This window comes from Porites lutea, chromosome 6 (genome assembly GCF_958299795.1).
Source record: "Porites lutea chromosome 6, jaPorLute2.1, whole genome shotgun sequence".
NCBI lineage: Eukaryota > Metazoa > Cnidaria > Anthozoa > Scleractinia > Poritidae > Porites > Porites lutea.
This window is the reverse complement of record NC_133206.1, coordinates 8208056-8232908: the sequence shown is the minus strand read 5'-3', so window position 1 is coordinate 8232908 and position 24853 is coordinate 8208056. Positions and strand designations below refer to the sequence as shown.

At 40.0% G+C, this 24853-nt stretch overlaps 1 protein-coding gene across 1 annotated transcript in view; it reads left to right on the top strand.

The window, feature by feature from the left end:
• The first annotated feature begins 1333 nt into the window (after positions 1–1333).
• The window catches only part of LOC140942408 (uncharacterized), a 30870-nt gene continuing 7350 nt past the window's right edge, over positions 1334–24853 (top strand). Inside the window, exons 1-8 of the mRNA XM_073391378.1 lie at positions 1334–1987; positions 3947–4001; positions 4311–4388; positions 7145–7276; positions 8068–8159; positions 9934–10008; positions 21026–21104; positions 23852–23890. Coding sequence (XP_073247479.1) covers positions 1808–1987; positions 3947–4001; positions 4311–4388; positions 7145–7276; positions 8068–8159; positions 9934–10008; positions 21026–21104; positions 23852–23890 — 730 coding nt within the window. The 5' untranslated portion in view covers positions 1334–1807. The remainder of the gene's footprint in view (positions 1988–3946; positions 4002–4310; positions 4389–7144; positions 7277–8067; positions 8160–9933; positions 10009–21025; positions 21105–23851; positions 23891–24853) is intronic.

Genomic DNA, 24853 nt, shown 5'->3' with positions numbered 1-24853 from the left:
ATCACATATTAATTAAAATATTTCAGAGCTTTAACTGAAAGACGACTTCCGCACACTTATAATATTTGTTTCCCAGAAACGCATCAAAAAGTATTTTATAAAATGCAATTAAGCCAGTTTTGTGGTTTTTTGGCCTTTACAGAGAAACAAAGGAAGATCACCATTTAAAAAACGTAAATGAGAATGATTCAGCGTTGAAAAATTAGGGGGAGAGGGACCAAGATCTACACCGTATATTTAGTGCGAAATTTGGCGGCGTGTCATAACTTTTACACTGTTCAGTCTTATAACTTAATAATTAATTTCTAAGTCTTCCAAAGTACATGCATGCATCCACCTCTTTTCTGATGGGGACAAGGAGGAATCCGGTTTTGCTAGAGAGATGCCGGGCCACCAATGAATTAAGCCGGTCTCGACCTTCCGTAAACCGAGCAAACACTGATGCTGACGAGAAATTTCCGTTCAAAATACATATAAATTGCTCGCTAAAAATCGTGTTTATGGACTATGAACTAAATTTTTGTTTAAAAAACAGACTTTTTGGGTCCTTCATGAGCAGTTCCTCCTTTACAACTTTTGTAATCCTTACAAAAACATAATGAACTTTCATTTTTTACATTTTTTTCAGGACACTAAAGAATTCTTTTTCGCCAGAAAGACAATCTGAGCTTCTTCGTCAGTTTGCCACGTCATAACAGTGCACTTTACCACCGCTGGTTAAAACTTTTACCACCGCTGGTTAAAACTTTTTTACTTCAAATTTTTTGTGCTCTCCACATTCAGTCTTGCACTCAGTACAGCACTTGAACAAAATCTGTTTCACATCCTGCTCAGACGTTTATGGTGTAAAAGGCTTGAAGCGGACATCAAAAAATGCAAACGACGTCCTTAAGTATGGTTTATTCGGTGTTAGATACGTATACCATGTAGGATGTGATTCACAGATATGATAACTTTTAAATCCCACAAATATACAAAACATAATATCTGGTATCATTCAGTGACCTTGATCAAACACTTAGCCCTAGTGACTAGTCTTACTGTGAAACTTTGAAATCTCAGTGGTACTAAAGCGGGAGATCAAAACCGTAGCATTTTTCTACGTCTTAATAAGTATTTGCCAACAAAATTGATTGATGATTGATGATTGCAGGAGTACCTAACGGATCCGCTTTTCAGGCTAAGAATTTGCTGGCTGGTAACTAAATAATGGATGAGAAACTCTAGCTTGGAATTTTGCCGAAACGCTTTCCTTGCTGTGGTTGACCCTTTGAATACCGATGCTGGCTGCCCCCAAAAAATCCCTTCCCCCGTAATCGTGCTGTTATAGAGAGCTACTATAAGATTTCGCAATGTTCAGGAAGATTGTTTGTTTTCAGTGGTTTTGCCAGCACTGAAAGAACTGAAACTATCTAATTGGTGTCATGACTGTTGCACTCTACTGAAGGAAGAATGAAAAACCAAAAGTGAACTGGTGAAAGAAAAGGCTTCAGTTGATCAGTACAGGGTAAACAGTGACAGCTGAAAAGTGACTAAGAAATACGCAGAAAAATGTTTTTCTGGCCCCATCCCTGATCCCATCAAGTTGTTATCAAGAATGGAAAGGACTATTGACGCCACTGGCGCGTCATGGCATGGCAGCCGCTTGGCATCAACTCGCTTGAGCACGTGACGGATTATCAAATGTTTGTTTCAATTCTTCCGGAGTTGCTGTCATGTGCTATATAGTACGCTGAAGGGGACTACCAGCAACATTTCAACATTCGTTGTTTGGAACGGAACGCAGAGATGAAAAAGCTGCCTTAACATGGCTAATTATCAAACGTTAGTCAGATTGCTTGTTGTGGTTATCATTTACCCTCTAATGGCTGAATGTAGAACTCCTGCAGACGACCATTCTGAGGGTCGACGCCATTCGTCGTTGCGGGGAAATATATCGTGTCTGCGCCCTTGTCTTTGGGATACCCGACATCAGCAGAAGCGAAAGGTATGTGTGCAGTAATTATGAAATTTTGAGAGCGAATTTGAGCTGAGCAACATAAGAAAGGCCATTGCTATGCGGTACACAGAATTGGTGAAGCAACACCCAAGCATCCGCTTCTGCGGGGATCGACGGACCGACATCCTGTTCATATGGGTGAACATTGTTTAGTATTGTCGTGAATATATTAATATGCGAATATCCCCCATACGCTTATTGACAGTTTTCAGTACCTTTTTCATCTCACTTTGCCCATGAAACCACTGCATTGAGCAAACTTGTAGATGTGTGACGCTGCTATGGCAGCCATTGGTTAATGCGCACATTTGAGAATTGCCACAGACTTGTCGGGGAGTATTCTGTCACTTCTGTTGTTAGGTACTGCCGATTACTCCATAGTTAACAAATTTCAATTAGAGTGTTTGATAATGTGTGAAAATAAACGAATTTGCTTTTAATTTCCGTCATTTTATTTCACGAGTTCCATGCCAGATGTTTTTTTGACATCATGGGTCATGCTTTCCGTTAGGGGATTAGATTTTTTCCTTCTAATTTATTCTGTTTACAGTTGATGTCTTTTGATACGCATGTGTTGCTATACATAAAGAGTAGTATTACTGTATTTAGAAATTTTGAGGCGCTTTGGTAATGATCGAAAATTCTTTTGAATTTAAGTTTTCTAAGAAATATTTTTATTTTTATTTTGGTATGTGACCTTTCGGGATTACGTGCTGGTTAAATTGTTGGATGATCGTGCCGTCGCCAGCGTTCAACACGCATTGAAGCCAAGTGGCAAAGACGGATATGAAGCCAGTATTTCAATTAAACACGTGTCGGGATTGTCTTGCTGCAAGATTGTGGCGTGGGGTTTTGATTATTGCAGGTCGCCGAGACATAATATTGAGATGTTCACGCAAGTATATCAGAAAAATAGGACTCGTGATAACGAAAATTGCGAAATATTCTGTAAACTTTGAAAAGCAAGAAAAAAAATGAAAATGAAATGTAACATATATTTACATGATAGGTACATCTAGAATGTGGCAGTGTGCTAAGGCGTTGCTTCAGCTATCCAAATTTTCATGATCAGTGGCAGATCTAGAGGACTATAGGGTAGAGATATTTTGTTTCGTTTAGAAAGCATCCCTTCCCCCCACCCCCTTCCTTTCCCGGAAGTGTCATAAAAAATTGATAAGGTGTTACTGAAGGAAGCTGAAGCTCATTAGCTAACCGCTCCTTGGTATGGAGAAAAGGTTGAGACCTCAGACTGCCCTGCCAGTTCAGAGCGGCAAATTGGGCGCGGGAAATCTAGTTTAGTCCTTTCCGCACGCTTTCCCGTCGTCAAACGACGTCCATGTTCTGTTGCTAAATCAGCCTGGTGACTGGGCTCCTCCGCTTCTGGCTCCATCGATCAGCATATGTCGGAATGGTGGACGGCCACGTTTTCCAGCCGCCCAACCATCGAGGCTAAAGTTACTGACTATGGCTGAAAATCTTTTAAAGCGGGAGCGTGCTCCTTTAAATGCAAAATTGGAAGAACTAGCGTTTTGAAGGATTAGGAAGTGAATTGTACCCGTGGATTGTAACAGAAGGCGTGCGATCTGTAACTTGGAAATCTTCTCTAGTCTTTAGAGAGTTTCAGAGTGGAGTGTAGGGTGAACACGGCCAATATCATTTTTCTAAATTAAAATCATAGAAAAGTGAAAATAATAATAATGATAAAAAATAGCCTGCGTGCAGACGTCTCCTATTTCCTTTTTGTTGCATGCGGAAAAGAGACTAATCTTCGTTTTTATTCTGAGTTTTTGTGGGTGCTTTATGAGTGTTTCACAGCGTTTGTTGAACGCTCCCAACACGCTACCATGGTTTATGTGTGAAAAGAATGGATTATGTATAGCTGAGGTTTAAACAATCTTGTTATTTTATTGTCTGATCAGATGAAGAGTGCCTTTGTTTTCTAAACAGACAAATTCCTTGTATGAATGTATCAAGCAATGTGAGGAAGGCAAGGCTCCTAGGGGTACGGAAGACCTTTTTTCCATAATCAGTTTATCATTTTGCCTCTTAAATGCTGATAGCTAAGACTTTTATAACATAATGATCCTTTAACAGCTGAAATTAGTTGCATCATTGAGCACGTAACTGGGAGTTCCCTCCGCCTTCGATTGAACTGAAATTGTGGATTGTAACAAGGGTCTAAAACAACCTCTCTCCAGGGGGGTAATGTGGAGATGTACCCGGTTAGTACCGGAAATTGACGATCTTATAACCCTATATGTAAACGTATACTAAAAGCCCAATTGTCTAATTTATTTCTTATTCATTGTAGTTTCGCTAGAAGGAGAAAACCCGCGTGTGTCAGTGAGATTAAGAAGGAAACGTCGTGCAGAAGCCGGGACCGTACAAAGTAAGTAAAGTCGGAAACGTTTTGGACTGCAAAACAGTCCGTTTTTTTGCGTATTCAAGTACACGCGAGCAGTCAAACAAGCGTGTGAGGCTCGCGCGCTTCGTCAGTGTATGTCGAATATAACATACATTTCAGAGATGAAGGGCACGGAACATGATTCCAAATTCTACAATTTAATAAGAAATTAATTATTCTTACTTCTACCTTTAGTGTCATTTTTTACGTGATGCACATATGTACGTCTTTTTTTCAAAATAGCAGCTTCAGCATTACCTTGATGCTTGTCCAGATCATGAGCCAGGATATGTCCTAGGGCTAGTCTCCTTGGGTTGCCACCAGGCTTCCCAGGAGCGTTGCGTGACTACACTAAAATCGGCTGCGTAGGAGACTAGGCTTAGGAAGACTTGCACAGTTTCTATTTTTGGAACCAGATTTCGCTACTATCGTTACCTCTTGGGCCATCGATAAGTCTACACATCATAATTGTCGGCAAGTAAAATTACTCAAGGCGGGTAAATTGTTAATGTACAGCATGAGCGTAAAAAGTATACTTTTTTTAGCCATATAGGATCCGGCCGGTACTTGACCAAAATACAGTGCGGGACTAGGGAAAACGCAAAATTTCTTGACGTGATACGCAATTTAACCGTTACTCGGAGAGCGGGATTCACTTAAGGTGGCTGAACACAGTTTTGCGGGCGGCCAGCGGTAACTCTCGTGACGGCGCGTGTTTTAAATTAGGCAAACAAACATTGCGGCGTAGAAAGCAATGTACACAGAAGACGATTTCTCAAAATCTACTCATTAAAATTTTGTAATATCTGGCACAATTTTTACTTTTATCGTATTTTAAATAATGAGAACTTTAAAATGGAAGTTGAACAGTCGATTTTTTTTTGCGCATTTAATAATTACAGTACGATTATATTACTGATTATCTAAAAACCCGTCATTTAAAATTTGGTCAAACAAGTTTCAAATGGTTATGATTAACTATTATAGTAGGCTGTGTGCAAGTTTATAGGAAATCTAATGGGAGAATTTTATGTAAACTGAGCAAAACTGAAATTTTAAGGCTGTATTCAATCGTTCATGTTGCCATGGAAACTAAGAAAACGTCACATTTTACCTGTCAATCAAAATCTTTCATCAGTATATTTTTCATTTGCCAAGTTTCAGTTTGTGAGCTGCAACCTTTGTATAGCCATGATGTGGCAAATAACATGTACTCACAAACTACCAAAACTGTGTTCAGCCACCTTAAATCTTGGCACGGGAAAGAAGAGGGTATTCGGGGTAGAGATGACAGAAGTTCGGGATGCGGAATTGTCGTGCAAAAGGAGGCGGACTGCGGGATCAGGGTCCCCTATCCCGGCAGACCCTGATAAATTAGTAAGGAGACTTAGTAAGGATACCATCATATGCACACAAGGCGAATACGTAGAACATAGCAGTCTGATTAACTCAGTAAATCAATGCATCCCGACGAAGTAATATGTTCGGAGTGTTATGCTTCCCTTTATTTTCATAGGTTTTTTGTTTAGTTTTTTTCAGTCATTAATAAAGGCTTTCTTAGTCCAAATCCTGCGTGTTGGTGGTAAGGTTTAGTGGGAATTTATCGTCATCACGGGGGCGGGGGCGGGGGCGAGGGCGCGGTCGAGGTGGAAGAGACGAGGTCTGGGACGGAGAAACCATGTTTTCACAACTTGCAAAGCAGCGGTCACTCTGCGTGGTGGTCAGCGGATAATTGCAGTATTTTTCCCACAGTAAATATTCAGGCTAATATTTTTATATAGAAGCGAGAAACCAACCGGTAGAGGAAATGATAAAAAAAATATCATGCATCTCTGTTTTTCTTGCATATCGTATTTGTCTTTTGGTACTGAAATTGCAGGGGAAACTAAAACGCAACCGTGTTAAATCTTAACCAACAACTACGCGCTCGATCGGTTTATAGATCTTATAGGTTACATCGTTTTTGCCGGGCGAGGACATCAGAAGATAAAAGAAGTTATGATGCTGATAAAAATTACTGGAGAGAGTGTCAAATTTTTCGGAAGTGAGTATATTCAAGAGAGCCTTATAAATATGAGCTCACAGCCGTACATATCATACATACCTGAACAAACATAACTCTTCACAACGTTTCACTTCGTTTATTACGATTAGTCAACTCCTTGAATTCAACGTTAAAATTCAATGCGATCGTTATAAACAAATCACAACTACTACTGAAAGCTCTGTTCCTTGAAGAGACCTTAACTTTCCTATAAGGTTTGCAGCCAAACACTGCTCGATAGCTCAACTCTTCGGCTGTTCTTATCAGGTATACGCAGCTATATGTTGCAAATCAGATTCCAAACTCTGCAGAGGGAAATTGTTTAACAGAAAAAGAAAACCACACACTATGTCTGAAAAGCGACATAAAATCAATAAATTTGCGAATTGCCAAAATGTAATAGTGAGAAACAGTCCGGCCTTGGACCGTCATGTTTTTGTTCCTTCTCAAAACCGTTGATCTATGATTTTTGACGTAATGCGCATGATCAGTACACAAGTCCGCTGGCAAGACCCTTGCTGACTGCTTTGCAAGTTGTGAGAGCATCGTTTGGATTTCATTTAAGAGAATGTGTCGGAAGTAGCTCCCCCCCTCCCCTGATCGTCATTCATTGATATAAACGGATAAAGCAAGGGTATCAAAAGAAAAACAACGACGAAAAATGCAGTTAAAGATTTCATTTTATTTTGGATTCCAGCATGCCACGGTGTTTCTACTTACACTAAAAATGTTGGTTGGCCTGTTCGTACTAAAATTCTGCATGTTGACTTCCAAGCCAATTATCGTTACAATGTATCGTGGATGCCCTTCGAGGAGAGTACCATCAAAGGTAATGAACTGCGCATGCTTAGTTATGGCCATTGATACTTGGGTGTAACTGGTGACAACCAGATGTTATCTAACCCCAGTTAGTAACTTAACCAGGGCTCAGTTGTTCGATCAGCCGATTAGCGCCAACCTGGGGTTAAATTTGATGCCGGTTTCTCTTTCTTTTGTTCGAAAGCATTTTTTCGTTAATTTTCTCTGTTCTATTTAGATACTCCTCTCACCAAATTGTAGACAAAGAGAACTAAATTAAACTGAATTCAAATTTCAAACTTGGGTTAACTTAACCCAGCTTTGGACAACCCGGCCCAGAAGTTAAGTTCTCCTCTAGGAATAAATAGACGTGACGAAGTTCCTTGATATACGATACAGCTTAGTCACCCATACTAATCACAATCTACTTTAATTTTATATATTTTTCAAACCCTATTTGTAACGAACTTTCAGTTTTATCTTCATTTTTCTTTTACCCCTTGAAGAAGGTCTGTGTTTCAAACCGAAATATCGGGCAAAGTTGTTTAAATATATTTTTTTGTTTTTTTCTTTTGTTCACTTATTCATCGCCTCGCTGTAATGACCAGTTTGCCGTTTTATATTTTATAAAGGCAATCGGCTTGCAAGGAACTGTGGTAAAAATACGGTGCAAAAATTCAGAAGCATCGTGGGTAGAAACCAAAAATTTTTGTCCCTGTACGGAATAGGTCTGCTGCCTTGCTCGCTCGCTTGAGGCTCGCTTGCGCGGCAGCAATAATATCATTTACAAATATTTAACTGATGGAAATCTTAATTCTTTAGAACACAATTGGACACATTATTCACTATTTTACAAATTCCTGAGAGGCGATGTTGATGAGGGCCACCATTTGGATTGTGTACTTATACCAAAGGTTAGTAAGCAAAGGTTTTTCTCTGATTCGAAACGTGCACTCAGGTTACTAATAATTATTGCACCTCTCCGTTGTTGTGAACACGTTATGATTTTCAATTATAAGTTTAAGCTCTTAACTGGGGTTAATGAGCCCTAAGGGAGTACTAGTTCTTTCCACACTTGTCCCTAGTGTACTCTACTCTCCTCACCCTTGCAGTCAAGGCTTGTGCAGTAGTCAATAGCTCATTGTTCAGCTCAAAGTACTTTTACTTTTACAATGTTAAAGTGGTTGCCAAAGCTTCCAGTAATTTTCCACAATATCACATGATTCTCACCTGTCTCGCCTTATGTAAACCCCTCATACCATTAGTCGGCCACATTTCAGCTTTGTTCTTCAAGCAAGTGTCTACTCGCACTCTTTAAGATTGTATTTTTCCCACCCTCCCACCCAACTGGAAGCTTTGTCTTCTCTAATTGTTATGGCTGCGCTTTGTCCTGCTAATGTTTACGATATACTATTTCATTGTATTCTCTTTAAGTTTGGTTATTTTATCTCAGAGTTCGTTACATTACACTACTCGTTACGTTGCCACTTTCTTTTTTATATATATATATATAAAAAATAGCTCGATATCAAAACTACATCCTAGGTGTTTCTACATTTTACAATTCTTAGGCTTACTTATTGGTGACAGGGAAGTGCACCCTGGGCTGCACTTTACCCCACAGTATGTGGGATAGCCCTCCTTGGCAACAGGTCCGGATTGCTTACTCCAAGATGGCACAACTCACCATCTGACCTATTCTCCTTCCAGAAGGGCACCCCTCTTCTGGTCCACCCTATGTTACACTCCAATGTAGGGTTGCCTCTAGAGACACCGCTACTCTAGGGGGTCCTCCTAGGGACACCGCTACCCTAGGGGGCATAGGCTCTGCCTTCCCTGCCACCCAAATTTTGCCAAATTATAGTGATTAATACAATATAATTAAATAACAAAATAAATAGATAAATGGAGAATCTGTGTTCTTCCTTCTTTAGCTTCACAAGCCTTGCAGGGGTGGGGGGAGGAGTAATCATGGTTACCCTCAGTTGCCCATGCCCCTCTCCTCGGCATGCGAATATTTTCTGCGGCCCTCCCCTTTCTGTGTCACTGACCCTTAGGGACTCATTAATAAAAGAAAAAGTAGGGCGCTGAGGTGGAACAGGAGGTCATTTTTACGAGAAAATAACCTACTGTTCTATGATGTAAACTGAGATATTACTTTTCAAGCAAATTAAAGCAAATAAACCGTCTACGTGGAGGAGTCGTGTGGTGCATTTACTAATCTTTGGGCATCTTGTCGCTATTTAGGCGTTGAAATCTGGATTTAGTTTGTCAGGATGATTTTTAGCAAGAATGTCCAGCGGTGTCATTATTACTTACTTTCAAATCGTTAAACTCTTATTGCGTCATTCTAATGTGTTAAGAATCGTACATTGTGGCGCGCGCAAATTGGTTCAATTTGTTTTCGTACGACTGTAAACTGTTTGTAACCAATTTTACAGTTTTAGATAGAAACGATGTTACAACCCTTTCTACTTTCTTATGTCAATGATGTTTTTCTTATGCTAACGTGTTTTTTTTTTCAAGCATAATTTCCGTAAGAAAACTGACAAAGGAAGTTTTGTATCAAAACAAGGTAAACGTCAGCCTCACATTCACTCGAAGGCTAGGGTACTAAGGTCCCAACTGTGAAACAGGCCAACCACTAGTTATAGAAATTAATATGTTTGTTTGCTTTATCGTTTTCAGAACAGAACGCACTGGTTGTTAGAATATAAGCCGCCACGGTATTCATCCACACAACCGACGAATCTCGTCTCTACAGTATGTTTGAATTTTTTCGAAGCTTAGGTTGCTTGCTTATGTCTATGGTATTTTTGTAGATCGGCTACAGTATACCCTTTATGTCAGATTCCGAGGGAAACTGTTAGTTTTGTTTTCTCTCGAGTCCTGAAGTTTCCCTCGACTTCGTCTTGGGAAACAACAGGACTCGAGGGAAAACAAAACTAACTGGTTTCCCGAGGGACCTGACATTAAGTGTTTTGTTATATTTCTAAACTTTCACTTCAACATTCTTCAACAGCAACAAAAGAATACGCTTTAGCGGAGCGAATCAAAACAGTCGACTCGGTACTTATAAGAACACAAATTTAATTGTCGAAACCACTAAATAAATGGTTTACAATGTACCTTTCCTTATATTATCTGCATCTTTTTTTGGGGAGCAAGGGTGGCGCAGTGGTGAGAGCGCTCGCCTCCCACCAATGTGGCGCGGGTTCGAATCCTGGCGTCGACGCCATATGTGGGTTGAGTTTGTTGTTGGTTCTCTCCCTTGCTCCGAGAGGTTTTTCTCCGGGTACTCCGGTTTTCCCCTCTCCTTAAAAACCAACACTTTCAAATTCCAATTCGATCTGGAACGCACGGGCACGTTTCAACGAGTTCTTATGAACTCCTTAGTGATCCGTGGGTAAACAAATTACAATTTACAAATTTAAATTTACATTTTTTTTTCATCCCGACTAACTGCTGTTTCTCTCCTGGGATAACTTTGAAAATCGTTGCTTTTAGTTTGAGGCTTCATGTTTGTGTTGTTGAGTTCATTTACGAAAAAGAAAACTGACAGTGTTTTTCCCGCCTTCTGTCACGCCACTTTCCACCATGCTTTGTTCACGTGCTGTAATGTATCCCGAACAGGGTACATTGCTTGATGTATCACGATCGGGATACATTTGATTTTAGTCAAGGCCATGTGACCAAGAATCAGCCAATGGCTGTCCCTGTTTAGTTGAGTGAAAGTCTAGGAGTATAACAAATCTTAATATAGCACGTCTAGTAATAATATTACGGTGTTTTCTGTAATGGCCAATAGCACAACCCACAGATGACGTCAGAGTTAGTAATTTGCAATTTTTGTTTGACTATTGTCATTTTTATCATTTTGATGACAGAAGTATGAGAAACATGACATTTTAATGGCAAAAAACAAACAGAAGTGAGAAATTCGCACAAATGTCCAGTGCTGGCCACAAGATCCATACTTTCTTTTTTCATCCTTAGTTCCACACTTCTCAGAAGTGTGGAAGTGTGGAAAAGTCTGACAAAGTAAGGATATTGTCGCACTTTCCCCCAGTCATGAACCCTTTGTCATTCTCTACTTAGTTCCACACTTCTCAGAGGTATGGAAGTGTGGAAAAGTCAGACAAAGAAAGGATAATGTCACACTTTTCCCCAGTCGTGAACCCCTTGTCATTCTTTACTTAGTTCCACACTTCTCAGAGGTATGGAAGTGTGGAAAAGTCCGACAAAGAAAGGATATTGTCGCACTTTTCCCCCAGTCATGAGCCCTTTGTCATTCTTTACTTAGTTCCACACTTCTCAGAGGTGTGGAAGTGTGGAAAAGTCTGACAAAGTAAGGATATTGTCGCACTTTCCCCCAGTCGTGAACCCTTTGTCATTCTTTACTTAGTTCTACACTTCCCAGAGGTGTGGAAGTGTGGAAAAGTCTGACAAAGAAAGGATAATGTCACACTTTTCCCCAGTCGTGAACCCTAGGTCGTTCTTTACTTAGTTCCACACTTCTCAGAGGTGTGGAAGTGTGGAAAAGTCTGACAAAGTAAGGATATTGTCGTACTTTTCCCCCTGTTAAGAACCCCTTGTCATTCTTTACTTAGTTCTACACTTCTCAGAGGTGTGGAAGTGTAGAAAAGTCTGACAAAGTCAGGATAATGTCACACTTTTCCCCTAGTCATATGAACCCTTTGTCATTCTTTACTTAGTTCTACACTTCTCAGAGGTGTGGAAGTGTGGAAAAGTCTGACAAAGTAAGGATATTGTCGCACTTTTCCCCCTGTTAAGAACCCCTTGTCATTCTTTACTTAGTTCTACACTTCTCAGAGGTGTAGAAGTGTGGAAAAGTCTGACAAAGTAAGGATATTGTCGCACTTTTCCCCCTGTTAAGAACCCCTTGTCATTCTTTACTTAGTTCTACACTTCTCAGAGGTGTGGAAGTGTGGAAAAGTCTGACAAAGTCAGGATAATGTCACACTTTTCCCCTGGTCATATGAAACCACTGTCATTCTTTACTTAGTTCTGCACTTCCCAGAGGTGTGGAAGTGTGGAAAAGTCTGACAAAGTAAGGATATTGTCGCAATTTTCCCCCTGTTAAGAACCCCTTGTCATTCTTTACTTAGTTCTACACTTCTCAGAGGTGTGGAAGTGTGGAAAAGTCTGACAAAGTCAGGGTAATGTCACACTTTTCCCCTGGTCATACAAAACCACTGTCATTCTTTACTTAGTTCTACACTTCTCAGAGGTGTGGAAGTATGAAATAGTCTGACAGAGTCAGGATATTGTCGCACTTTCCCCCCAGTCACGAATCCCTTGACATTCTTTCCTTAGTTACACTCCTATGTATGAAAAGAGAATAAAGCGCAGTGGCAGTATTTGTTGGTTTTATTCCTGCAGCTCGTTTTACATCTTTTTAAATGCTATTTTAAGGCTAGTTTAGACAACAATTCTATGACTAGAAGATATTAGCCTTGTTTCACTGCCATCTGTTTGAATACCCGACCATAAAACAAGCCTACGTTTTCTCTGTCACGAAGTCCCCGTCAGTCCTTTATCTTCGTTTATTTATTTATGTATTTTTCAACGGAAACCTCAACAACGTCATCTCATCTATGGATTTTTATGTTTGAAATTTTTTATCTTAATGAGCCATATGTCAGACGTCTTACTCTGGGGTTTTCTCCTTCCTATGGATCTATTCGGCTGACTAGAATGTCGTACCCAATTCAAACCCTTTGGGTATAAAACGTTTTGTTTTAGGAATTTCTATATTATCATTTAAATGTGAATGTCACATTATAACGCAAATACAATACACAAAGAATCTTAACCCCGGGAGCTTTCAATTGGGTACAACAGTCAGGTCTCTTAAGATCGTGACAACACTAAAAATAGGCAGTAAAGAATGCAGAGTATGTGCGTTCTATCTTCCTCGCTTTAAGATCAACTTGATAAAGTTTATAAATGCTCCAATCAATTGTTATTGTTCTATTCCTTCATCAGGTTCATGACCTAAATTGGTCTAAAAATATACAGCATTCTGTATAAAGTAATAATTGTGACTTATCGGCCTAGAGTAGCTACCTGCAGATCTCTCTGTGGAAAGGGGGGATCACTGTTTAGGTGCGTGTTATAGGGTCGGGAATATTTATGTTATCTCTACTGCACGTGACAATACCAAAATATTTGCATGGTCCACCTTTCTCTTCGTCTTTAGAGAGTCACCCTTAGGTGAATTCTTTTTCGAGGTTTCTTGGCCTCGAGCCGCTCGCCTCCGAGGGTGGTGTTGCTTCTTCTTCATAATTTATATTCAGCATTTACATAACCTTAGAGAAGAGGAAAAACTGCGAAACAGTGGATATATGGCGTAATCTAACAATTATCAAATTTGAACCCGTACTGATAAGGAAGAAAGCTTGGTTGGAGATCGGATTTCTTAACTTTAAGTTTCTTTCAACAGCTGGCATTGAAACAATGGTTATATCTGCTATTCAAAATAAAAACAGTTCTTAAGGAAACATGTAAAAAACCATACAGAAATAAAACCAAGTGCTCATAAAGCGCACTGAGCTTCTCGTGACTCAGGAAAAGTGCAACATTAAACTCAACTTGTCAGACTATTCTACCCTTCCACACCTCCGAGAAGTGTGGAACTAAGTAAAGAATGACAAAGGGTTCTTAACAGGGGGAAAAGTGCGACAATATCCTTACTTTGTCAGACTATTCCACAGTTCCATACCTCTGGGAAGTGTAGAACTAGGTAAAGAATGACAGTGGGGTTCTTAACATGGGGAAAAGTGCGACAATATCCTTACTTTGTCAGACTATTCCACAGTTCCACACCTCTGAGAAGTGTGGAACAAGGTAAAGAATGACAAGGGGTTCTTAAAATGGGGAAAAGTGCGGCAGTATCCTTAGTTTGTCACACTATTCCACACTTCCACACCTCTGGGAAGTGTAGAACTAAGTAAAGAATGACAAGGGGTTCTTAAAATGGGGAAAAGTGCGACAATATCCTTACTTTGTCAGACTATTCCACACTTCCACACCTCTGAGAAGTGTGGAACAAGGTAAAGAATGACAAGGGGTTCATGACTGGGGGAAAAGTGCGGCAGTATCCTTAGTTTGTCACACTATTCCACACTTCCACACCTCTGGGAAGTGTAGAACTAAGTAAAGAATGACAAGGGGTTCTTAACAGGGGAAAAAGTGCGACAATGTCCTTACTTTGTCAGACTTTTCCACACTTCCAGACCTCTGAGAAGTGTAGAACTAAGTAAAGAATGACAGTGGTTTCGTACGACCAGGGGAAAAGTGTGACATTATCCTGACTTTGTCAAACTTTTCCACAGTTCCACACCTCTGAGAAGTGTAGAACTAAGTAAAGAATGACAAGGGGTTCTTAACAGGGGGAAAAGTACGACAATATCCTTACTTTGTCAGACTTTTCCACACCTCCAGACCTCTGAGAAGTGTGGAACTAAGTAAAGAATGACAAGGGGTTCTTAACAGGGGGAAAAGTGCGACAGTATCCTTACTTTGTCAGACTTTTCCACACTTCCACACCTCTGGGAAGTGTAGAACTAAGTAAAGAATGACAAAGGGTTCATGACTGGGGGAAAGTGAGACAATATCCTTACTTTGTCGGACTTTTCCACACTTCCACACCTCTGGGAAGTGTAGAACTAAGTAAAGAATGACAAAGGGTTCATGACTGGGGGAAAGTGAGACAATATCCTTACTTTGTCGGACTTTTCCACACTTCCACACCTCTGAAAAGTGTAGAACTAAGTAAAGAATGACAAAGGGTTCATGACTGGGGGAAAAGTGCGACAATATCCTTACTTTGTCGGACTTTTCCACACTTCCACACCTCTGAGAAGTGTAGAACTAAGTAAAGAATGACAAAGGGTTCATGACTGGGGGAAAAGTGCGACAATATCCTTACTTTGTCGGACTTTTCCACACTTCCACACCTCTGAGAAGTGTAGAACTAAGTAAAGAATGACAAAGGGTTCATGACTGGGGGAAAGTGAGACAATATCCTTACTTTTTCGGACTTTTCCACACTTCCACACCTCTGGGAAGTGTGGAACTAAGTAAGAAGTGAAGAAACTCTGGATTTCATGGCCAGGGCTGGACATGGCTCGAAATTCGTACCGTTGCAGTACTCTCACCACTGGGCTATCAAGCCAAACCGTTAATTTGTGAGTTCCTAATATGCAACATACAGCAAACACGTGCTATTCAGGGAGGCATACGCATGTGACATCCCTCGTTCCTTTTTTTTTTGGAAACAAGGAAAATAAAAACCTAATGCAGGGAACTGAACTTGCGTGTGGCACTGGTAACAATAACAGATAACATTTCTAATGCACAAAATACTTGAGTTCCATAGCTTTGTTCTAGAAAGTCAGTGTTCATAATGGTTTATTTCTCTGTCTTTCCGAAACCCTCCTTTTGGGTGCCTGAGGAGTTACCACTGAAAGTCCCACAGGGGGTGTTGTCTCAGCGGGAATTTCTCTGGGGAAGTACATTGAGAGGCATGGGTCACTGGGTGGGCCACCTAATCCTCTGTTAGTGTTGCTTGCGATGTGACTTGATCTGGTTGGGTAGGCTCAGTCTCCATGGACTGGCGGAGAAAATTGCGATTTCGTCGGAGGATTTGGCCATCTTCAGTCTTGACTTTGAAAGAGCGTGGTGCTTCATGCTTCTCTACAACAATGGCGGGGTGCCATGTACGCCCTCGCTGAACGGTCACAGGGACACCAGTTTGGAGCGCGGGTAGGGCCTTGGTGCCGCGATTATGATATCTCTTTTGTCTTTGTTGTCTGGCTAGCAAAGACCTGTGTAAATCCTCTGCAACCTTTGGAGATAGGAGACTTGCCGCTGTTGACAGCCTGTCTTTTAACACTCGGCTCATCAGTAACTGTGCTGGAGAGTACTCAAGGCCTGATATTGGTGTAAGTCTGTATGCTAAGAGGGCCAAGTGCATATCTCGTCCTTCTTCTGATGCTTTCTTCGTTAGCTGCCTTATTGTTCCAACTGATCTCTCACATTTCCCATTGGATGGGGCCTGGTGAGGACTTGATGTCTCAACTTCAAAGCCCCCCTCTTCGGCAAACTAAGCAAACTCATTGCTCCCAAATGGCATGTTGTCTGCAATGGCTGTGTCTGGTTTGCCATGTGTTTCAAAGCAGGTATTCAGGTGTGAGATCACGCAGCTTGCAGTCTTTGTGGATAACTGGTAGACGTCTGGATATCTGAAAAAGTAATCAACAACTAGAAGATAATCTCTTCCCCTGAATGTGAAAATGTCAATCCCTAGTTTTGACCATGGACGCTCTAGGATGATATGCGGGATAAGTGGCTCGCAGGGATTGGCAGGCTTGTATTTGGCACATATGGAGCACCTTGATTTTGTTTCCTCGATGTCTCGCCCCATTCTAGGCTAGTACATGATGAGCGCTCTCTTGCTTTACATTTCTCTATGCCCAAGTGGCTCTCGTGTAGATTAGTCAACATTTCATGGCGCACGGTGGGCGGTATGACTAGGGATTCACCTCTAAATACAAGACCTTCTATAATGTGGAGCTCGTCACATAGTGGCCAGTACGGTCGTGTACAGGTGGGGGTGTCTCTCTTGTATGCTGGCCATCCCTTAATGATGAGGGTTTTCACCATCTGTAGGGCATCATCTACAGCTGTTGCTTTTTTCAGAAAGTTCATTTTGTCATTGGAAATTAATTGGAAGGGAGGAAACCAGACTGTGTATTCACAGCTCCATTTCCTCAATGTGGTTATCTTCAGCTGGAGGTGAGGATGGCGGGTGTGCCCGGGATAGCATGTCAGCGATGCACACCTTGGTGCCTGGGGTATAGTGCAGGTTGAGTTTGTACCTCAGCAACCGAAGAAACGAGCTGAATTCCTGGGGAAGCATTCTGGAGTGGGTTTCGGATTATGGTTTCCAGTGGCTTATGATTATTTTCTACTTAAACTTGTCTTCCTTAGATGTAATGGTGAATCTCTCTGGGTAACTTTTCTTGCTGAAACCTCGAAAGACTTGGAAATAATTCTCATAACAACTGTACTGAGTTTTACGAATAGTCTTTCACGCACTAGCCTGCTTTATTTTAGCCTTAAGACAAGTTTTGTTTATTGAAACCTCTTCAGTTTGGCTAAAACTGTTACAATACGTTGTTACATTCAAACAGGCAAACGTGTACGCTCACCCTCAAGCGCGTGCAAGAAGGCGCGCGCAACTGCTTAAAATCACAATCCATCAATTATTTCACTCTTTATTTCAATGGTGAAAATGTTCAGCAGCAAATGTGACTGCTGGTAACTCCTTTTCAATTTGGAACCAACGCTGTTCAGTTTGAGTTAATGCTCGTGAGGCATAGACCACTGGGCCACTGTCCTGGAGGAGGCAGGCACCTAGCCCAGTGGATGAGGCATCAGCTTGTATGCTCACCTTTTTGGTGGGGTCATAGAAACTTAGGACTGGCTCGCTAATGAGAATTTCTTTGATCTTATTAAGGGTTTGTTCATGTTCTGGTAACCACTGGAAATCCACACCTCTCTTAAGTGGTTGCCTGATAGGAAACATGGTTTTGGACACATCAGGGATGAAATCCTTAAAGGACAAAACAGCTTTACCTAACTGTCAAACAACATTATTTTATCAAATACAACTGAATCAAATATATCTGAAAACAACAAATGGAAGTCGTTTCAGTTAAGCTAATATGTATTTGTGCCATGTACTTCACAGGTTAAGTAAACATTTCCTTACTTTCGATGTCGCTTGACTTACCAAAAGTGATGTGATGCGCTAAAATATCACACTAGCATCATTTGCTTTTGTATGGTTCATTCCTTTCAGAGACTTACAAGTCCACTAATTACTCGAGGAGAGAACTACCAAGTCTTTGAAATCATAATAATTCCTTGCCATGGACACTCTAACTTTTGAGGTTCGATGTAGACCTTAACAATCCTCACTGGTTACAATTTTCTTCACATTGGTTCCATTAAATTGTGAGGCAGCCTTAAATCAAAAGCGATTGCGAAACGCATGGTTCCTGGCTAAAAGATGCTTTCACGATAACCATTGTGTGCCCTTCATTCTTTTTTGGTTCTCCACTATAAACATTATCTTCTTCCGTCGTTTTAAACTCTTCACTTTCTTCTCGCACTTACTTGTTTTGCTCTTTAGAGAAACGGTCCCCTAAAAGTAACGAAAGCCGAAAAGTCCAGCAGCTTGCATGCGCCATTTTGAAATGTGTGAATTCGCTTATTTCCAATTTATGTAAACCTGCACGAAATGTCACTTGTGCCCAATACTTCACCGCATTTATTGAACATAAACATTGGATCAAAGTAATAACTTGTTTGTCTCTTTCATAAAACATATCCCATTCAAACTAATTCTGTATCTTTTCATCTACTAGATATATAAAAAGAGAGTGTACATGTTTGTCTCGTTCTTAAAAAATGTGTCCCATTATTGCTTTATGAGGTGGGGCCAGAAATTTAGAAAATGTATTGTTTTTTTGCGCTGAGACCACCAAACCAATTCTCAGTACAATATGTGTTCCATTAAATAGCTAATGCTAATGCTCGTCGAAACACGTCACCCGGCCTTTTTACCTTCTATTTTAACAATTGCCTGAGTGTCCCTGTGAACGACATTAATCGTTTTGCTTACATAGTGTGACCACCAAAGTCGGCTGGGAATGACACTAATCGTTTCTACTTACATAAAGTAGTTATCCAAAATCGACTATTTCAACATGGCCGCCGCGTCTATATAACAACTACTAAACCTTACACGTTCATGTTCTGTGAAACTGCAATGAACCAGCTCGTTTATATATACTTGTACGATTGAACGCCATCATAACAAACAGGATGGATATACAAGGCAATAGGGACCATCTAATTATCTGAATGCGTAGCCAAGAACCAACCTGGATTCCTCATAACATATAATGTTGAACTGTCGCTATTCAAACAATGCCTACAAGCCTGGAAAATTAAGGATATCTATCTTGGATTTTTTAGTAAGAAAGTTGCCATGAACATTACGAAGATTACCACTTACTGATAATCGAATACAACTCGATTTGAATTGAGCAAGAAATTGGTTATAAGTGGTAATTCCCGACCAAACACTCTTGTCTGGGACGAATTTCAAATCACAAGAGGTTATCAATTAAAAGTAAAAGCATTAAAAACAGATTAATGACACTTAAGTTACAGTAGCGTTGTCATTATTAGTATATAATTATACTATTGGAAACATTTTTATATTAATATGTGGTTAACTATTTGGCAATTAATAGCCATTTCAAAAGGGACCCTTTGCTATGTCATTTCAATTTGTCTTGACAAATTAGGTATTTCATCGAGTAATTGCCATTTCTGCCAAAACACGTTTTAAGAACGAGGCCAACATGCACTCTCTATATTTTTTTTTTATCTGTGGTTGATGAAAAGATACAGAATTAGTGCACACCATTTTCGCCAAAATCGTCACTTTCCAAAGGGCCCCTTTGCCATCTCATTTGCATTTTTGTTTATAATTTGGCGATTTCGGCGATTAATCGCCATTTCCGCCATTTTCGCCGAATACGCCATTTTCGCCAATATCGCCACTTTCCAAAGGGCCCCTTTGTCATCTCATTTGAATTTTTGTTTACAGTTTGGCGTGTTTGGCGATTAATCGCCATTTTTGCCATTTTCGCCAAATACGCCATTTTCGCCGAAATCGTCACTTTGCAAAGGGCCCCTTTGCCATCTCATTTGAATTTTTGTTGACAGTTTGGCGATTTTGGCGATTAAGCGCCATTTCTGCCATTTTCGCCAATGCGTGCATTTCTGGACATATCTCCGGGTTTCTTGGTCATCTCCTTCGCGGCGAAATACAATTCAAATCGCTGAATCCACCTTCTCCAGTTTTCAAGGGTTCCCTTGAAGCCGCAGGTATTTGGGAAGCTTGAAATCGTGCTCCATTTTGTTTTGTGAATCCTACTATTGGACACCATGTAACATACAGCAAACACGTGCTATTCAGGGAGCCATGTTTTATTCCCCAGAGTCTTACCAAGGCAGGCCTGGTTACATATGTGACATATATTTTTAGAAGGTAAAGATATAAAGAGTGAATATATGAAATATAGAAACTTTTCGCACACGTGGGCAACAGCTATGCAAATTTCTTACAACAAAAGAAAGATTTTGCATTTAAGAAAAAGGTTTAACTCCCATAGGATTAGTTTGGGACACCAACATGGCCGCCATTTTATTATTTTGGGATATGGCGGACGTGACGTAACAAACCTTCTATATTTGAACTGCGGGAGAAAGATTTTTTTAACACGTGAAAGGAGTAGTGAAAGGAACAGGTGAGAGCACTGTAACGGTATCGCGGCAGAGGTCATGGAATCTAATCTCGCTCAAGCCTGAATTATTGTTCAAGTTTCCTTTCATAAATAAGTAAGAGGATCTTTAACGTGTCGAGGAATTGTAAATACCTTGTTTTTTCTAAATTGCAGCCCACAAAGTATATGTATAACCCAATTAATTTTATACTTGTGAGGAGACATCACTGTTTACAAACATTGTTTTTATTATTAAAATTAATAACGAGTGTAACAAAAGAACCTCTTGTTACAAGAACCAATAGAGGAAAAGAATAGATGACGCCAGCGTGAGTATCGCTATAGCACAAGTTGCAGAACAATACGATTTTTACATCTTTGATTCGCAGGTTGTCTCTTATCCATTCAGTAGAGACTTGGCGACTGCTAGAATACGTTTACAAACATTTTCCGCAACAGATCCCGCAAGTATGACATTTTAGCTTAATTGAGTTAGTTCAATAGACCTTTTTACCGAAACGGCGGCCATATTGAATTAATTCGATTTAAGGAGTATCATAGGATGCCCAGGGGGCATGAGTACATTTCGTTTGTATTTTCGAGCGCTTTTCGGGACATTTTTTCTTAAATTTTTCTTAGAATAAGATTGTAATGGGAAAAAAGATCCTAGTGCCGTGTTTGGATGTAATAGTGATCGCTTCTTTCTAGTTTAGTATTAGAAATATGGTCTTTCACTGTATATTTCTCGGGAAAAGGGCGATCATTATATACATCAAAACACGGCACAAGGATCTTTTTTCCCATTACAATCTTATTCCAAGAAAACTTTAAGAAAAAATGCCCCGAGAAACGCTCGAAAATACAAACGAAATGTGCTCATGCCCCCTGGGCATCCTATAATACTCCTTAAATCGAATTAATTCAAAATGGTTGCCGTATCGGTAAAAAGGTCTGTTAGTAAGAGTATGTCTACACGCTACCGAATAGCTCTTGCGCCGGCGCGAAAACCATATCCAATAGGGCTTTTGTTCACATATGAGAACGGTGAGTTTGGCGCGATTTCTGTAACGGAGCGAAGCTGCCCCTCGCCGATCTCTAAAGTAGATCATCCGTGCCACACTTCGTGCCATTGTGAACAGGTGTCCATACCATGGCCAAGCCGAAGTATTTTTCATGTCCATATATGCGGTTTAGTGTAGATGACCCTAAAACAAGCTCCAGAAACACCTTTATTCTAAGTATCGTCGACTATTGACATTTTGATAATACCGACAACAGCTAAATCCCGTGAAAAATTAAATTAGAGGCGATTGACTGAAACAAACTCCCTTTATTACGGATTCTAACCATCACAGTTTTCTTTTTCTAAGAATTGTTAAAACGGACGTTAAGTTCCGGCATCTTTCAACGTTTAGAATAAAAAATATTTCGTTAAGGATGATGATTGCACAACAAACTGTCATAAATTGTGTCAATGTAAATACAGATTACCCCGTCTAAGGCAAATGTTTTCTAATATGAGGCATTTTTTCTCGCACCTCGGTATAAAAACTACAGACTTTCGCTGAGAAAGCTACACATTAGTGTCTGTTTACATGGAGGTGGGGGACCTCAGATAGGTGACGTAACATTTGGTGGGTAACCCCACCTATCATGTAAACGTGATCAAATTAAAATGAGACATTATATGGACAGGTAGGTTACCCCTCCTAAGCCGGTTACCTCACCTATCTGGGGGCCCCTACCTCCATGTAAACAGGCCCTTACTGTCCTGAGGGTGTCTGCAATAACGGGTGTTGACTATATTAAGAACTTGCGATCCGGTGGTTGTGTGCAATAACAGCTGCTAACTGTATTTATTTCATGATTCACACCTTTTCTTTTGTTATTCAACAACCTTTATTTAACGTACAACCCTCTTGAATAGTCAACAAACTGAAACTTCGGGGAGGGCTTGATAACGTAGCAGGGAAGAGCGGGGCTGATGAATTGAATTCAAAGCTATTATTTAGGAATTTATCTGTATAAATCTCTCGTTTGAGGGATTTATACAGATAAATCCTGTAATTCAACTTTTCTGTTTCTGACGACATAAAATTGCTCCAGACCTCTAGTCCAATTTAAACTTAGAATTTGCTCAGCCAATAATTAAGTTCGTCCTTGTCAGTGATATTCAAACTCTCAGGATTGACTTGGGGAATGGTCTTACTGTCTCCAATGATTTGGATCAAATCGTTGCGTTCCCCCGCCCATTCAGACCAGACACGGACTGCCCACGACGTGTTTATTCGTGTATTTGCGGTATTCGAGTTGTCGTCCTCTTTTCAAGTTTCTTATCGTCAACGCTAGCAATCATTCTACGGTCTCCTGAAGTTTTCTGTGGATCTGTCTGTCCTTCCCATGCTAACATTAGGTATTATACTTCTTGTGAAAAAACAATTTTTCTGCCAGAAAAAGCTCTTCGTCGCTGTCCATGAACTCCATGATAACATGAAAGCATGAAAGCATGGACCGACCTACTGAATAATCGAACACGCCCATAAAATGGTCAAAACAACTGAACAAAGAAACCAAAAAATACAAAGCAAACTCCCTTGAGGACGCCAGAAAATGTTTCTCAAAACCTTTACAAAATCTCACAATTTTGTAACTTTCATTGTTTTTTTTTAATTCGATGAAGGTGTGAGCGTGCATGTGGCTAGTGCTTTGTTCTCTTGAACAAATGGTCTTAATTATTGAATCATGTTAAAACAGGGACCGAAAATTCGGTTCTATTTTTATAATATTAAGACAGACACATGTGTTTTCCATTTTTTAAAGATCTCTTCAGGAATAATATCATGAAATAAGTTTGATAAATACCTCGAACGTGGGTCCATATACAATCCGTTTTCGGTTTTTATCTCTTACTTAACAATTTGCTGTGCGGAGGGTGTCTGCATTAGCTCGTGCTGATTATACTAACAACATGCGGTCCCGACGGTGCCTGCGCTAACTGGAGTTGACTGTATTAACAGCTTGCTGTCTCGTGGGTTTCCCGGGTAATAAAGGCTATTGAACTAACCAAAGCACCAAATAATAGGTTAAACTCTAACCTCTAGTTAATCCTAATCTAGATCTTTGTAAGTTTTCGTCAGTACCGTATAACAAGAGATTCTTGCGTATAATTAATGGACACTCAATTGCAAATTTAACATTGCCTTCTTTTTCTGCAGGTTTACCAACTTTCTCACCCTACTTTGCCATAACTAAAGGTAAGGTATTTTATATTAATTAATGATATGTGCCGAAGTACTTTTATCGTCATAGTCGTCGCCGTAGTTGTCGTCGCTATCACTTTGAGTTGAGTTTTACAAGAGGGACAGCAGCGCGAACGTCAAACAAGCGATAGGTTTTATTAAGCATGTCAACTGAAATGTTTTTGCTTGTGGGTCTCACCGTTTGGCTCAATATTTTTTGCTTTTACTGCACGTCTACAGGGTGAAATTTCCCGTTGCGGTGTTTTATGGAAGATTTAAACACAAGCGGTCTAATTCTTTGTTCTCCTTTTGTGAAATTGTATAATGAAGTGAAGTGGAGACTTAATTTAAAGAGGGTAATACCTGACAGTTATAATTGGAACTGATAAACTTGTGGCTCTCTTTTAACTTAAAATCGATAAATTAGTAAAATAATTTTACAATTGTGTAATCCAGAAAATATCCCCCCCCCCCCACGGAGGGCACTTTTGTATTATAAAAACTATAGTGTAAGCCGTGAAAAAAAGCATTCAGCAGATCGTAATGAAAGTCGATCAATGCAAACATAAATACTTGTTTTAAAACACTGGTTAAGAGTAAAATAACTGAAAGATTAAAACAAGATATGGTTCGATCGTTCAACGATCATCTTCAGTTGTGAATTCGTTTGCAAGTTGGGTTGAATTAATACAAGCAATGACGTATAAGTTAAAACGTGATACAATTCAAAATTTCGAAAAATTAACGTACAATTTTAAGATGCGCGACACACGGAATAACACTTGCGCGAGCACTACACTTAATACAACGGAGAAAATTGTAAAAATTGAAATAATTACAGTGGTTATGATGATGATGATGATGATGATAATAATAAATGTTGTTGTATAAAAATATATATAAAAAAATCCTAAAATAAGTCTCACACAGTTAGTTAGTCGATCTAATTCCCGTACTGTTACCAAGTGATTAAGAATT